The 17,585-nt window shown below is 42.0% G+C and overlaps 1 protein-coding gene across 2 annotated transcripts in view; it reads right to left on the reverse strand.

Moving 5' to 3' along the window:
* Positions 1 to 17,585, reverse strand: part of cntnap5a (contactin associated protein family member 5a) — a 135,797-nt gene that overhangs the window by 72,698 nt on the left and 45,514 nt on the right. Inside the window, exon 4 of one of the 2 annotated variants that reach the window (XM_082507948.1) lies at positions 8,200 to 8,347. In XM_082507948.1, coding sequence (XP_082364074.1) covers positions 8,200 to 8,347 — 148 coding nt within the window. Of the gene's footprint in view, positions 1 to 3,777; positions 4,324 to 8,199; positions 8,348 to 17,585 lie in introns of those variants that run through there. The other variant, XM_082507949.1, reaches the window with a different exon arrangement.

Raw genomic sequence — 17,585 nt, forward strand, 5'->3', positions numbered from 1 at the left:
GATGACCACCACTGAACAAGACACACAAGCTGAAACGTCAAGACTGGGCCAAGAAATATCTCAAGACTGGTTTTTCTAAGGTTTTATGGACTGATGAAATGAGAGTGAGTCTTGATGGGCCAGATGGATGGGCCCGTGGCTGGATTGGTAAAGGGCAGAGAGCTCTAGTCCGACTCAGACGCCAGCAAGGTGGAGGTGGAGTACTGGTTTGGGCTGGTATCATCAAAGATGAGCTTGTGGGGCCTTTTCGGGTTGAGGATGGAGTCAAGCTCAACTCCCAGTCCTACTGCCAGTTTCTGGAAGACACCTTCTTCAAGCAGTGGTACAGGAAGAAGTCTGCATCCTTCAAGAAAAACATGATTTTCATGCAGGACAATGCTCCATCACACGCGTCCAAGTACTCCACAGCGTGGCTGGCAAGAAAGGGTATAAAAGAAGAAAAACTAATGACATGGCCTCCTTGTTCACCTGATCTGAACCCCATTGAGAACCTGTGGTCCATCATCAAATGTGAGATTTACAAGGAGGGAAAACAGTACACCTCTCTGAACAGTGTCTGGGAGGCTGTGGTTGCTGCTGCACGCAATGTTGATGGTGAACAGATCAAAACACTGACAGAATCCATGGATGGCAGGCTTTTGAGTGTCCTTGCAAAGAAAGGTGGCTATATTGGTCGCTGATTTGTTTTTGTTTTGTTTTTGAATGTCAGAAATGTATATTTGTGAATGTGGAGATGTTATATTGGTTTCACTGGTAAAAATAAATAATTGAAATGGGTATATATTTGTTTTTTGTTAAGTTGCCTAATAATTATGCACAGTAATAGTCACCTGCACACACAGATATCCCCCTAAAATAGCTAAAACTAAAAACAAACTAAAAACTACTTCCAAAAACATTCAGCTTTGATATTAATGAGTTTTTTGGGTTCATTGAGAACATGGTTGTTGTTCAATAATAAAATTATTCCTCAAAAATACAACTTGCCTAATAATTCTGCACTCCCTGTAAGTGACCGTGCACCACTGTATCTGACAATTGATTTAAACGTATACCCCAAAACATCAACATGGAAATTGAACTCATCTTTGCTTAAAGATGTAAAATTTAAAAAAAAGAAGTATTGAAAGAACTCAAATATTACCTTGAAACAAATGATAACGGAGAAGTGTCACCTCCAATACTATGGGATGCATTAAAAGCTTTCATAAGAGGGGAGATCATAGCATTTGCCTCTTTTCAGAAAAAAGCTCGAGAGAAAAAAATGGCAGAATTACAAAAGACTCAAAAACAATTAGAAAGTGAGCATAAACAAATGCCTTCAACCAGCACTCTAAAACAACTAACAATGATCAGAAATGAAATAAATAAGCTGAATACACAAGCGATAAAGAGAAAATTGCTATATTTGAAACAGAAATATTATGAATGTGGATAAAATTCAATGAAAATCTTAGCATGGAAACTTAAAAAGAAAATTGTAGAGAATACTATAACTAAAATTAAACACCCAGAGACTGGAAACATGATGACTAATCTACGTAAGATACAGGAAGCCTTTGAATCATTTTATAAAACATTATACGCTAAGGTTCCAGGTGGAGCTGAGTACGAAATTGACAATTTTCTGAATTCTTTATACCTACCAAGTTTGAATGAGGAACAAAATAAAATAATGATAGTGACAGAAACTGAACTCATGAAAGCCATCAATAAAAACAAACACGTCACCGGGCTCCGATGGTTATACCGCAGAGTGGTATCGGGAATTTAAACAGGAATTGATCCCTATATTACTCTCTACTTTCAACTGGGCGTTAAAAAAAGCACAAATCCCACCGAGTTGGAATGAGGCTATCATCTCGGCTATCCCAGAGGAAGGTAAAGACAAAACTGAGTGTGGCTCATATACACCCATCTCTGTCCTCAACATAGATTACAGACTGTTTACCTCTATAATGGCCAGATGAATGGAAGAATTTTTACCCAACCTAATTAGTAATGACCAAACGGGGTTCATAAGAAATCGGCAGACACAGGACAATATACGCAGAACTCTTCACGTAATAAATCAGATACAAACATCTAAAATTAAAGCCATGCTTATGAGTATCGATGCAGAAAAAGCTTTTGACTCTGTAAATTGGGACTTTCTTTACAAAGTCTTGAACAAATTTGGCTTACATAATGGAGTTATTGATACAGTGAAGGCATTATATACTAACCCTACTGCAAGAATTTAAGTTAATGGTTATCTCTCAAATAGCTTCGCTCTGCAAAGAGGAAATAAACAAGGCTGCGCTTGGTCTCCACTTTTATTCGCATTATACTTAGAACCTCCGGCACAATCAATCAGACAAAACAAAGACATCAAGGGAATAAACATTAGAGAACAGGAACATAAGCTTGCTTGCTATGCAGATGGTATATTAATATACCTAGAACAGCCCACAAACTCTCTACCTGAACTGATGAATCTATGCCAAAAATTTGGGAAACTTTCTGGGTATAAAATTAATATGTCCAAAACTCAAATACTTAACTATAACTATAGCCCCCCAGCTCACTTGGTTGCTCAATATCCAATGAGATGGCAAGAAAATCATTGAAATACTTGAGAGTTGTCATACCTAAAGACCTAACTAAATTATTTGAGGAGAATTTTGGTTCCCTGCAGAAGAGAATAGTGGATGATATCAAATGATAGAACATGTTTGATATCATGTATAAAGTTAGAAAGTTAGATTCCCTTTCTAACTTTATACTCACGAATTGAATCCATCAAAATGAATATTCTGCCAAGATTACTGTATTTATTCCAAACACTACCAATACAAATTGATCAAAGCCAATTTAACAAATGGGACAAAATTATATCACGATTTATACGGGGAGGGAAGAGACCAAGGGTTTGTTTTAAAAAAAAACACAGGAGGAGCTGCCGTCACTGAAAAATTATTTTTGGGCTGCTCAGTTGAAGACTGTGATTAACTGGTGTGATATAAGCTATAAAGCACAATGGAAAAATATTGAGGAGAGCATGTTTTCTTTTCCAATACAAGCTGTCCTGATGGACTTAAACATTCAAAAATATATAGACAAGGGTGAAATGTACACTTAATGTATGGAGAAATGTTGTGAGGGAATTTAAATTGGAACAGGACTTGGCTTTATTTAAATGGTATGCATATGACTGATTTTGCCCCAAATAAATTGGACTCATGTTTTAAAAGTTGGTCTGCTAAAGGATTACCTACATTCGATAGTCTGATTAAAGATGGGAACTTAATTAGTTTTCATACACGGAAACAAAAATACAATCTCGAAAAGCAGGATTTTTATCGATACTTGCAAATAAGACATTATATTAAGACAACAATCAGAGTGGCGTTGAACACTAATGTCGATTTGATAGCTATGCTTAAAAAGGCATATAGTGTCAATAAAAAATAAAAATTTCCTTTTTGTATACATTTCTTACAAATAAGCTTTTTCACTTAACTGAATATGTGAAGATATCCGGTCGTTAAGTGATGACGTGACGAATCCTACTTCCGGGTCTAAAGTAGTCTGTGTTGAATATGGCTTTTATGTTGTGAACATGTTTAATGTTTTGTATTTTCTTCTATTTGATCTCAAAAAGCTCCTAAAACAGTCAGTGATCACCGTTGACCTCCCTCGGCTTTTATTACCGCTAATCATTTATTTAAGCTCAGTTTTTAAAACCTTAGGATGTAACTACAGCCCAGCCCATGCAGCAGTATATGAATGACTAACCTCGTATTGTGGATGGATTATCTCAGTTGTTCTCCTGGCTGAAGTTTGGTCCTTTTACAGCATCCTGCCATGCGATTACATTTGTTCCTGACCACCGAGAACACTCACGTTAACTTTTATCGAGTGGGAAAAAAGTTAGCTTGTTTATATTATGCTAACATAGCTGTGTCGCTAGCGGTCACGTAGCACATCATTATATACCAGCTAGCCAAACTTCAGTAACCCTACAAACGTCACTGCTGTTTAGTTTCCTGTCTTCATTTATGTTGGAAGTGATAACAGAGCTGTACGTTTGAATTTGTTTCCAAAACCCCGCAGTCAGAACATGCTATATTGTATTTAGATAGAAGCTAGCGAGCTAACTCCCTGCTAACTTCTAACGCCGTTAAATGTCATAACTTCCGTTTTCATGGATGCCTGGATGTTAAACTCAATTGTTACACCTGGTAGAGCAGAACGCTGATCATTTTATTAAAGATGAAAGACTTTAGACAGTTTTTCAACTCTCAGTAATGCCACAGTGATCGTTTGATTTATGGACCTGCAGCGGAGTTTAGACCCAGACACGGCTAGTGACGTCAGACTTAACGACCGGATTATGGGAGGAGGGAGGAGTGTGCATAACAAAGGATGAATGGACTCAAATATGGGAACGACAATGGAAATGCACTTCCTCACGAAGATGGAGGGAATTTGGATCGAAAACTATGATAAGGTTCTTTATCACCCTTTGCCAAAAGACTCATTATGACGGGAATCCCCCTGTATGTTGGAGAAAATGTGGACACCAACGAGCACACCACACTCACATAATGTGGGACTGCCCTTTGATCATGACTTATTGGAAAGACGTTCACGAAACACTACAAAAAATTTTCAACTGTACATTCCCTTTTGGAATGAAAACAATTTTTTTGGATGTACGCCACAGGAATGGTCTAGGGGCGACCATGGCTCAGGGGGTTGGGAAGCGTATCTGTAACTGGAAGGTCGCCGGTTCGATCCCCAGGCTCTCTGTCCTGGTTGTTGTGTCCTTGGGCAAGATACTTTACCCTACTGGTGTTGGCCAGAGGGGCCGATGGCGCGATATGGCAGCCTCGCTTCTGTCAGTCTGCCCCAGGGCAGCTGTGGCTACAACCGTAGCTGCCTCCACCAGTGTGTGAATGCGAGAGTGAATGAATAGTGGCATTGTAAAGCGCTTTGGGTGCCTTGAAAAGCGCTATATGAATCCAATCTATTATTAAAAAAATAAATGTTGCTAGTTGCAAGTAAAAAATGTATAACAAAGAAATGGTTATTACAAGATGTACCAACTTTATCATTGTGGTGGGAAATAACACTAGAGATTTACAGGATGCAGGAGTTAACAGCATACGTGAATAACATAAGGCGAATTTAATTCTCAAATTTTAAAATCAATAATCTGGCTACTGGTCACTCCTGATTGTTTGGTTTTTTTTGCAGATTGTGTTAATCAATGCCTGTAACCCGCATCGTAAACGGTAAAACCCAGAAATAATTAAAAAAAAAAAGGTTGGGTGAGCCAGAGCACGTAAAGGGAGAAATGCCAGTTTTTATTCAGGAGGCTGCAGTCCCAAATGTCTCTCTGGAACTTGACACGGACCTTGAGGTTGTCAAGCTTGTTCTGGAAGGACTGAACATTGGCTAGTAGGATACTTAGCAAGGCTGTGTGTGAACCCATAGCCTGTTCCTGATGCTGGCTCATTTCCCTCATAGCCTTCGCTTTGGGTCACGTCCTTTGTTCTCCTGCCGGCACTCGCTTGGCCAGATTTAACCAGAGTTAAACACGATGAAATGTACGTATATTATGGACTAGTAGAAATGAGAGTATCTCTGTTGTATTGTAAATGTGTAATTACAATAATGTCAATAATGCAAGATCAGGCAGATAGCAACAGAAAATAGCAAAAAATAAGCAAAAATACGTTAAAGTAGGATCAGAGCATCCAGCATCCAGACCTCACCGGCATGATCATGATCATGGAGGAAGATTTTATGGAGGAGTTATGGAGGAGTGGTGGGAACTGGTATTGCTTTGAACCCACAGGACCTGGGCTTTTTACTGTCATTGAGCTGAACATGAACTCCTCTTTATACTAAAGTATTCTAGTGTTAGATGTGAAGCCATCTGTCCAGCAGCTAAATAATACGGTCTAATGCCATGTTTTGTTCATCTGAGCCTGGCAAGCAGCACATGGTTTCTGTTATGTCTGGATACATAAAACCTCAGTGACTCAGTGTCAGGAGAATAATGCGCTTCTATAAAGAACAACAGACAATGATAAAGCATGCGACAAAGCAACCTGTGCCATTTGGCACAATTTATTATAATTTAATGTCACCACAATACACTAGAATAACCCATGGATATATAAACCGCATATATAAACACGAATATAAAACTCTGGTGGAAATGATAGTATTGATAATAGCTATGTGATTCCACTGAGGTGAGCCCGTTCCAGAGATCTTGTCCTGTGCAGCTTTTGGAATCTGTAATTCCTTACTGCTACACTCATCCGATTTTAATGACTCAGAGTATTACAGTACGAAAAACCGCAGGAAATACAAAATGTCTGGTAAGGCGTTGGATCATCATGCCCCACATGAACAGCTTCCTGTGCAGTGACTCTCCAAAGGTCTGCAGGAGGAAAGGAACATTTTTACAAAGACATACTATTATTTGGTGTTCAGATGATGGTAGTTACGGCTGTCTGAGACATCCATCTAAAATCTTCCATTGGTCTTCAACGAGGTTGAGATCCAGTGAAAAGGAAAAAAAGTAGACCTAAATTATGCAAGCAAAACGTGTGGGTTGGGTCCAAAAGTGCATGTTTTCAGTTTCCGAGGCATGCCACTCCACCAGAACCACTTACCTGCAGGAGTTAAATCTTCAGATTTCAGCTTTAATTTGTACTGCGCTGTATGAGGCAGTCACTTCTCCAACATTGCTGAGGTGGTCGGTATCATAAAACTGTTCACCATGACCTGTTCTGATGGTGTTCCAGTGTGCAGTAATTCACTGGCTCATCTAGTTAGTGCTGCTTCACAACGTGTGGGCGAGGTGCACCAGTGAATCCCCATTACGTGCTTTTTATTGACTGTTCAAGATATATAAAACGCACTGTGTTCATTTTTGCTTCTGTTATAATCACAAGTCATTGCTTTGCTTTTAAAAGACTGTTGCACAATGATTATATACCAATAATACCAATAATGGACACGATGCCTTTTCTATCCAGATGCTTTCATTAGTGTTTGCTTGGTGTGAGATATTATAAGCCGATGCAGCTAAAAGCACCAAGTTTCACACCTTCAGGGGTGGTGCTGCTCTGCTATCAGTGTGTGTCACAGGTTTAAATGTCACAGAGCGCTTGTCCCATAAAGCCCACACAGAGAGACACAACAACCTGAAAACTGTAAGATATTTGAACTCTTACAGATGTGTTGTTGGAGCAGTCCAGAATGGTGCATCGACAGGTCATCAGATGCTCCACTAATGCCGAGGTTTGTGGTTCGATTATTGGCTGCTCCAGTCTGCACGCCAAATATCCTCGGGCAAGATACTAAGTACCAAGTTGCTCTGCGCTGCGTCCATCGGAGTGTGAGTGTGTGTGGATGTTAGATAGAAAGCACTTACACAGAAAAAGCATAGAAAAAAGTGCTTGTACAATATGAATGTGTGATGTAAAGTGATTTGAGAGCTCAGAGCAGAAAAGTGCTATATAAGAACCATTCCATTTACTATTTACTACTGCACTGGAGATCTCTGAGTGCTGCCTTGTCTCGCCCATTGGCAGGGCGAGGCATGTTTGTGTGGCTTTGTGGTGACATTTATTCACATTAATTCCAAAACCTCTTAATCCCAAACAAAAGGGCAAAAGCTTATCAGGAAACACATGCACACTCAGTCGATATATCCACATAGTGGTCCTGTTTAAAAAACAGCAAGGCTGTCTTCCTGTGGTGCATTTAAACCTTGGAAACTTCTGTAAATTTAAGCTACAAAAACATGGGACACTCCTCATTTTATGAAAATGTGACAGGCAAGACAAATTTGGAAAGAGAATTTTCAACTGTCAAACTTGTGAATAGAAGAGCTAACAGTGGCAGCAGACCAAAGCTGTGAGGGCGAAGGTTTAAATCACTGGTCTGTACACAGGTCCCAAAGCTCCGTAAAGTGCTTTTGAAACACTGATGCTTTTAAAATGAAAATAATTACAATAATGCTCCTTGTGCTAGTAAATACTCCAAGAATCCAGCATCATACATTTTGAAGTATTTGTCCTACGCTACAAAACCAAGTGTATAAATAAATAAATCGATACACGCAGTGTGACTAGAGAGGGTCAGTGCAGACTTTGATACCATGGGATTAACTGCAGGCTGAGTGTTACTCACTGTAGGAGCACCCGTACACCTCCACCCTGAGGCCCATCCAGCCACTGGGGTTCCAGTCAAGGGGGACGAATCGCAGGAAGCGTGTCCTCACAGGGTGGGACAGCTTGTTCTGAACGACGCTCTCCGAGTTCCCGTTCCCGACAAACCTCTGCAGGTGAGAGAAGACAGACTCTGGTTGAAACAATTCTGATGTAAATCACAGAGACAGCACGTGACCTCATGTCTGCTGTGAGGAATCAGATTTTCACCAGGACACAGCAAAGTTCTTCTTTTACTGCACACTTCAAAAATAAAAAGAATAAAAATCTAAATCCCAGAGGAGCCCCGACAGCAACAAAGTGCTGACTAGGATAGACCAAGGGCAATATCTTTTTCCTATCCAATATCCTAACATATTATTTGATGTAAAGTGATAAGAATCGTTGGTCTTCTGTGTGAGACTGAGATAAAATTACCACTGAGGCAGCCGGGGGCAAAATAAGGGTTCTGATATTGTGTTTTCCCCTGCAGAGCTAAAAACAAAAACCTCTCAGTGCCGATGTGATATGTCATCCTTCTTTTCCTCCCTCACGTTCAGCTCCAGACAACGCCAGGGGACACAAACAAGAACCGAGCGAGTGAAATATGGAGATGGAAACAGAGACAAACAACTCCTCCTCTCAAATGACTGATCATCAGCTTCGTCATAACCGATTCGAGACAGGTGACATATCAGATCAATAAGTACAACAAAGCACCAAAAAAGACGGATCATTGACAGGAGCGGACAGGCGGACAGTTGTGCACAATCAGACGAGCCGATCATTCGGCTTTCCACGACTACAGAGAAGCGACGGCCTGCGGTACAAATGACCGTCCGACACTTACGGCGCGCCACAGCAGAGGCGTCATCAAATACGCCGCGATGCTGCTTCGCGGTCGATAATCAAAACAGCAGTGAGAGGGTTCAGGCTGTTGTTGTGATTGATGCAACCGCTTCCTCATTTTGAGTCGTGCACCGAGGGGGGCCTCGTGGCTGAATGTTAAAGCAGGTACGCGATTGGCTTATTTACACATGCGCTCACATCAGCACAGGAGGGATTAACAAATGGAACTGGGGCTCACACATCTGGCAAAAGCAGATGTGTTACCTCAGCTTGGCACTGGAAGCTTCTGGAAGAAACAGAATAGCCACAAGAATGTGTGTCAGTAAGTTGCGCACACTCGCACAACTTTGCTTTTGTAAACGCTTCCAGCTACAAACATGAAACGTGTTCTGATGTTGGTTGTTTTATTGTTTTACTTGGAGTCAGGTGTGTTCATCACACACAGCCTGTGAGGCTCTGTGCTGCAGAACAGTTACACTGCATTCAACATCATCAGCTTCTAAAAGAATATGGATATCAAATATTTAGCATCACTTAATAATGTATTCAATTCACTATTGACTACCCACTTATAACCATACAAGTATCACATACAGATTTAATAGTTATAAGGCCTCCTTCAGAATTACCAAAGTAAGAAATTAAATTAAATTTTATGAACAGTCGCCTCATATTATAAGGTAAAGACCTAAATCTCCCACAATCAGACAATCCTCCCGCACTTGGCAACAGTGGGAAGGAAAAACTCCCAGTTAACAGGAAGAAACCAGAACCAGCTCATGTAGGGGAAGCATCTGCTGCAAAATACATAGTACTGTATCTGCTAATCACTTCTAACTACTGCTTATTAAATGAGAAGGTTCCTGTGTATGAATAGTTTGGCTCTGCATGGGCCAGTATTGCAACTACAGTGATTTTTCCCTACATAACAGTTAATTATGAAATATTCTCATTCATTAGAGCCTGTCACAGATATATCAGCAGATATCAGCCTGTCACAGATATATCAGCAGATATCAGCCTGTCACAGATATATCAGCAGATATCAGCCTGTCACAGATATATCAACAGATATTAGCCTGTCACAGATATATCAGCAGATATCAGCCTGTCACAGATATATCAGCAGATATCAGCCTGTCACAGATATATCAGCAGATATTAGCCTGTCACAGATATATCAGTAGATATCAGCCTGTCACAGATATATCAGCAGATATTAGCCTGTCACAGATATATCAGTAGATATCAGCCTGTCACAGATATATCAGCAGATATCAGCCTGTCACAGATGTATCAGCAGATATCAACAGATATTAGCCTGTCACAGATATATCAGCAGATATCAGCCTGTCACAGATATATCAGCAGATATTAGCCTGTCACAGATATATCAGTAGATATCAGCCTGTCACAGATATATCAGCAGATATCAGCAGATATTAGCCTGTCACAGATATATCAGCAGATATCAGCCTGTCACAGATATATCAGCAGATATCAGCCTGTCACAGATATATCAGCAGATATCAGCAGATATTAGCCTGTCACAGATATATCAGCAGATATCAGCCTGTCACAGATATATCAGCAGATATTAGCCTGTCACAGATATATCAGTAGATATCAGCCTGTCACAGATATATCAGCAGATATCAGCCTGTCACAGATGTATCAGCAGATATCAACAGATATTAGCCTGTCACAGATATATCAGCAGATATCAGCCTGTCACAGATATATCAGCAGATATTAGCCTGTCACAGATGTATCAACAGATATCAGCCTGTCACAGATATATCAGCAGATATCAGCCTGTCACAGATATATCAGCAGATATCAGCAGATATTAGCCTGTCACAGATGTATCAGCAGATATCAGCCTGTCACAAATATATCAGCAGATATTAGCCTATCACAGATGTATCAGCAGATATTAGCCTGTCACAGATATATCAGCAGATATCAGCCTGTCACAGATATATCAGCAGATATCAGCAGATATTAGCCTGTCACAGATGTATCAGCAGATATCAGCCTGTCACAAATATATCAGCAGATATCAGCCTGTCACAGATATATCAGCAGATAGCAGCCTGTCACAGATATATCAGCAGATAGCAGCCTGTCACAGATATATCAGCAGATATCAGCAGATATCAGCCTGTCACAGATATATCAGCAGATATCAGCAGATATCAGCCTGTCACAGATATGTCAGCAGATATCAGCCTGTCACAGATATATCAGCAGATATCAGCCTGTCACAGATATATCAGCAGATATCAGCAGATATCAGCCTGTCACAGATATATCAGCAGATATCAGCCTGTCACAGATGTATCAGCAGATATCAGCCTGTCACAGATGTATCAGCAGATATTAGCCTGTCACAGATATATCAGCAGATATCAGCCTGTCACAGATATATCAGCAGATATCAGCCTGTCACAGATATATCAGCAGATATCAGCCTGTCACAGATGTATCAGCAGATATCAGCCTGTCACAAATATATCAGCAGATATCAGCCTGTCACAAATATATCAGCAGATATCAGCCTGTCACAGATGTATCAGCAGATATCAGCCTGTCACAGATATATCAGCAGATATCAGCCTGTCACAGATATATCAGCAGATATCAGCCTGTCACAGATATATCAGCAGATATCAGCCTGTCACAGATGTATCAGCAGATATTAGCCTGTCACAGATATATCAGCAGATATCAGCCTGTCACAGATATATCAGCAGATATCAGCCTGTCACAAATATATCAGCAGATATCAGCCTGTCACAGATGTATCAGCAGATATCAGCCTGTCACAGATATATCAGCAGATATCAGCCTGTCACAGATATATCAGCAGATATCAGCCTATCGCAGATGTATCAGCAGATATCAGCCTGTCACAGATATATCAGCAGATATCAGCCTATCACAGATGTATCAGCAGATATCAGCCTGTCACAAATATATCAGCAGATATCAGCCTGTCACAGATATATCAGCAGACATCAGCCTGTCACAGATATATCAGCAGATAGCAGCCTGTCACAGATATATCAGCAGATATCAGCCTGTCACAGATATATCAGCAGATATCAGCCTGTCACAGATATATCAGCAGATATCAGCAGATATCAGCCTGTCACAGATAAGATAAGATAAGATAAGATAGAACTTTATTAATCCCTCGGGTGGGTTCCTCTGGGAAATTCGATTTCCAAAAAAGCACAGCACCGACAGAAGTTACAGAGTTATACACACACATATATAAATACAGAGACAATATAAATAAAATATACGAAGGGGATAAATAGAATAAATAGGAATAAAAATAAAAATACAAGTGAATTGCACATTTCAAGTATTGAGTCTATTGCACCGTTGACTATTTACAAAAGTATTGCACAAGGTATTGCACAGTGAGGTGAAGAGGCACTACAGCTTAGTTGTTCCCCCCTCCTTTGTCCTCCTGTTTCCCCTCCCTCTCCCCTCCAGAGAGGAGTTAAACAGTCTGATGGCGTGTGGGACAAAGGAGTTTTTAAGTCTGTTAGTTCTTGTCTTGGGGAGAAGCAACCTGTCACTGAACAGACTCTTCTGGTTGTTTATGGCCGTGTGCAGAGGATGCCCAGCATTGTTCATAATGTCCATCAGTTTCTTTAATGTCCTTTTCTCTGCCACTGTCACCAGAGTGTCCAGCTTCATGCCGACCACAGAGCTAGCCCTCCTGATCAGTTTCTCCAGCCTGGATGAGTCCTTCTTTGCTGTGCTGCTCCCCCAGCACACCACAGCATAGAAAAGTACTCCAGCAACCACCGACTGGTAAAACATCCTCAGGAGCTTCCTGCAGATGTTAAAAGACCTCAGCCTCCTGAGGAAGTACAGTCGGCTTTGGGCTTTTTTATACAGGTGCTCTGTGTTGCATGACCAGTCCAGTTTATTGTCCACCCACAGCCCGAGGTACTTGTACTTGTTGACCACCTCCACCTCCTCCCCCTCTATCTGAACCGGCAGTGGACCTTCTCTGGACCTCCTGAAGTCCACAACCAGTTCCTTAGTCTTTGAGGCAGAGGTGGGACCAAGTCATTGTTTTGCAAGTCTCAAGTAAGTCTCAAGTCTTTATCCTCAAGTCTCAAGTCAAGTCTCAAGTAATGTCAGGCAAGTCAGAGTCGAGTCTCAAGTCACTGGTGTAAAAGTCTGAGTCAAGTCACAAGTCTGAAACTTTGAATTTCAAGTCCTTTCGAGTCTTTAAAAAAAAAAAGAAAAAATAATGTTGCAGTTATGCTAAATGTAAATATTAGACCATGTAATTTTAAAATCTGTGTTTTTCTCAACACATGACAAAATAGTGAACTTAGAAAATATACACAAATTGTGAAATTGCACCTCTTTAAAATGCAGCTCAATTAAACCTAGCTCCAAGAATAATTTTCACCGACAGTTCTGAGATAAGCTGCATGTTATTCTTGGATGCGGTTGTAGGACCAGCTTTAAAATCGCATGACAAAAATATCGTACACATTAAAAAAAAACTGTATCACCAACGTAGCCTGGACAACATTTGCTAGTTAGATGAAGTCAGCTATCTCATCGTAGCATATTTATATGCATATTTATAATTATACGGTTCTTGGAGTGAGTGCATACACTCATGAAGTTTAGTAACTTCCGGTCACTGCAACAAGCCCAGGTACAGTTTACCGACGGATGGGTACAGGACCTTGAAATGCACCGTGTAGAACGAAAGACCATCGTACGTATCGTAAGTTTACCAGTCTCACAAATCGTCTTCATAAATACACATTCCTTAACCGTTTATTAATAGGACCTTTGAGCTCAATGGTAATTAATTAGTAGTGGAAATAATTTCTGGTAGCATCACAGAAATGTAGCAGTGACAATAATATTGTATGCTGTAATCGTACTGGGCAATTAGTGATACAAAAAACCTGTTTTATCCTGTGAATAAAAGTATTATGTTTTTGTCAGTGTACCATAATAACAGAAGCGAAACGCAATATTGTGTCAGGATAATTCACTATTTATGCACAATAAATAAAGGAGCATAGCGCGACAATTTCTGTTCAGCGCCAGACTTGCTTGTAACCTATATCACCAATTATGTTAAGAAAAATGACGCATTAACTACAACAGCAGACTGACCTTCGTGTAAATGCTTGGAGCAGACTAACCTGTGAGCTGGAGTGTTCTGGGACGTTATATTTGATCTTTGAATGGCTGCAATCCAGTCGCCTCTTTGTTACTTCGGAAACATGGCTCGAACAATTTCTCTTCCACGACGTAATCCGATAACAACCGATCTCTTTACCCGTCGGCTTCCCGTGGCTGTCATGCGACCGGCTATTGCAGTTAATAATACAACAGCTTCTTGACATTTTTGTGTTTCTTTTTATCGCTGTGTGACTGATTTTAATTGAAAGCCTGCGTGCGCTAGTACCGCTTGCCACGAGTTCCCAGAATCCTTTGCGGTTCTACCCGTGAATGACGTCACATTTTCAATCTCTATATAATATGCATGTTAGATTTTATATTTGGGGTGAAATATCAAGTCTTTTCAAGTAAACCGGTTCAAGTCCAATTCAAGTCCCAAGTCATTGGTGTAAAAGTCCAAGTCAAGTCACAAGTCTTAGAACATTTTTTCAAGTCAAGTCTAAAGTCATAAAATTAATGACTCGAGTCTGACTCGAGTCCAAGTCATGTGACTCGAGTCCACACCTCTGCTTTGAGGTGTTGAGTTGCAGGTGGTTTGTGTGACTCCATGCGACAAAGTTCCTCACCAGACTTCTGTACTCCTCTTCCTGATCATCCCAGATACACCCCATGATGGCTGTGTCGTCTGCAAACTTCTGAATGTGGCATAATTCAGAGTTGTAGCAGAAGTCAGAGGTGTACAGGGTGAAGAGAAGAGGGGACAGCACAGTTCCCTGTGGTGCTCCTGTGCTGCTGACCACTGTGTCAGACGTGATGTCCTTCAGCCTGACGTACTGTGGTCTGTCGGTGAGGTAGTCGGAGATCCAAGCCACCAGGCAGGGGTCCACCTCCATCCTGTTCAGTTTTTCTTGAAGCATACAGGGCCGGATGGTATTAAAGGCACTGGAAAAGTCAAGAAACAGGATCCTGACCGTGCCTTTTCCCCCATCCAGGTGTGAGTGGGCTCTGTGTAGGAGGTACAGGATGGCATCCTCCACTCCGACACCCGCCTTGTATGCAAACTGTAGTGGGTCCTGGGCATGTTGTACCTGTGGTCGGAGGAGGTTGAGGAAGAGCCGCTCTAGAGTCTTCATAAGATGTGACGTCAGTGCCACCGGTCGGAAGTCATTCAGCTCATTGGGCCGGTTCTTTTTGGGGACCGGGACGATGCAGGATGTCTTCCATAGGGCGGGCACTCTCCCCAGTCGCAGACTGAGATTGAAGACTCGTTGTAGCGGCTCCCCAAGTTCAGCAGCACACGCCTTTAGCATCCTAGGACACACCTTGTCTGGGCCTGCTGCCTTTCTGGGGCAAAGCTTCCTCAGTTGTCTCCTGACCTGATCCACTGTGACACTGGGAGATGTTTGGGAGGAGGGGAGGGGGGGAGATGTCTTGCTGCTGAGAGAGGGATTGGAGGAGGGGGGTGTCATGATGTCAGGAAGGGGGGGAAGCGAGGGAGGTAGGAGAGTGGGGATTGGACTCTGTAGTGAAGGTGAGGGTGAGGGTGGGGGGGTTGTGGGCTGGTCAAACCTGTTGAAGAAGTTGTTGAGTTCGTTTGCCTTCTCCACAGTCCCCCCCACTGTGCTTTTCTTGGTGTTGTGGCCTGTGATGGTTTTCACACCATTCCAGACCTCCCTCATATTGTTCCTCTCCAACTTCTGCTCCACCTTCCTCCTGTAGGTGTCCTTTGCTTCCCTCAGGCAGCGTTTCACCTCCCGCTGTGCTGCTTTCATCTCCTCCTTCACTTTGCTCCTGAAAGCCTTCTTCTTCATGTTGAGGACAGCTTTGACTTCCTGTGTTACCCACGGTTTGTTATTAGGATAACACCGTACCGTCTTAGCAGGGGCGACCGTGTCCACACAAAAGTTGAGGTAGTCTGTAAGACAGTGTGTCGCCCCCTCTATGTCCTCACCATGTGGGCTCAGGAGCACATCCCAGTCTGTGGTGTCATAGCAGTCCCTCAGAGCATCCTCCTTTTCTGGGGTCCATCTCCGGATGGAGCGCGTTGTGACAGGCTGCCTTTGGACGAGGGGTGTGTATTGTGGCTGTAGGTAAACCAGGTTGTGGTCTGACTTCCCTAGTGGGGGGAGGGGGGTGGCTCTGTATGCATCTCTCACATTAGCATACAGTAGGTCAATTGTCCTGTTGCTCCTTGTGGGACAATTCACAAACTGGTGAAAAGCAGCCAGAGTAGAGTCCAGTGTGGCATGGTTAAAGTCTCCAGATATAATAATGAAAGCCTCGGGGTTTTGTGTCTGAAGTCTTGCTGTGACTGTGTGTATTTTCTCACAGGCAGCTGTTGCGTCGGCCCTCGGAGGGATGTAAACACACACACAGATCACATGACTGAACTCCCGAGGTAGATAATATGGCCGCAAGCTAACAGCTAGCAGCTCCAGGTCCGGACGGCATACCGAAACTTTAACGGAGACGTGTCCAGGGTTACAGTATCTGTTGTTAACGTAGACAATGAGTCCCCCACCTCTGCTTTTTCCGCTGGCCTGCGTGTCCCTATCGGCTCTCACGGGTGTGAAACCGCATAGGTCTACGTTAGCCTGCGGCGTTAGCTCGGTTAGCCACGTCTCCGTGAAGATAAACAAGCTGCACTCACGGTATAGTCTGTGGTTGTTCAGAGCGCACAGTTCATCAATCTTATTCTGTAACGAGTTCACGTTGCCCATGATCACTGTCGGGATTGATGGTTTGAATCGCCTCCGGTGATCCGCTCTCCTCGCTCCAGCTTTGCAGCCTCTGTAGCTCCTCTTTAGCTCGGCCGGGATGTTGTGTCGCATGCCGGTCTGTCCCTTTGTTTTTAGTGCCAGCAGCTCCGCTCTCGAATAGATGAAGGAACTGGTTCCAGAAGTTTTAAAAAGTGCATTATCCATCTTGTATCGCTATAATATATATATCAGCAGATATCAGCCTGTCACAGATATATCAGTAGATATCAGCCTGTCACAGATATATCAGAAGATATCAGCCTGTCACAGATGTATCAGCAGATATTAGCTTGTCACAGATATATCAGTAGATATCAGCCTGTCACAGATATATCAGCAGATATTAGCTTGTCACAGATATATCAGCAGATATTAGCTTGTCACAGATATATCAGTAGATATCAGCCTGTCACAGATATATCAGCAGATATTAGCTTGTCACAGATATATCAGTAGATATCAGCCTGTCACAGATATATCAGTAGATATCAGCCTGTCACAGATATATCAGTAGATATCAGCCTGTCACAGATGTATCAGCAGATATTAGCCTGTCACAGATATATCAGCAGACATCAGC

The sequence above is a fragment of the Aulonocara stuartgranti genome, assembly GCF_965226115.1.
Source record: "Aulonocara stuartgranti genome assembly, chromosome: 16".
In the NCBI taxonomy this organism is placed as follows: Eukaryota; Metazoa; Chordata; class Actinopteri; order Cichliformes; family Cichlidae; genus Aulonocara; species Aulonocara stuartgranti.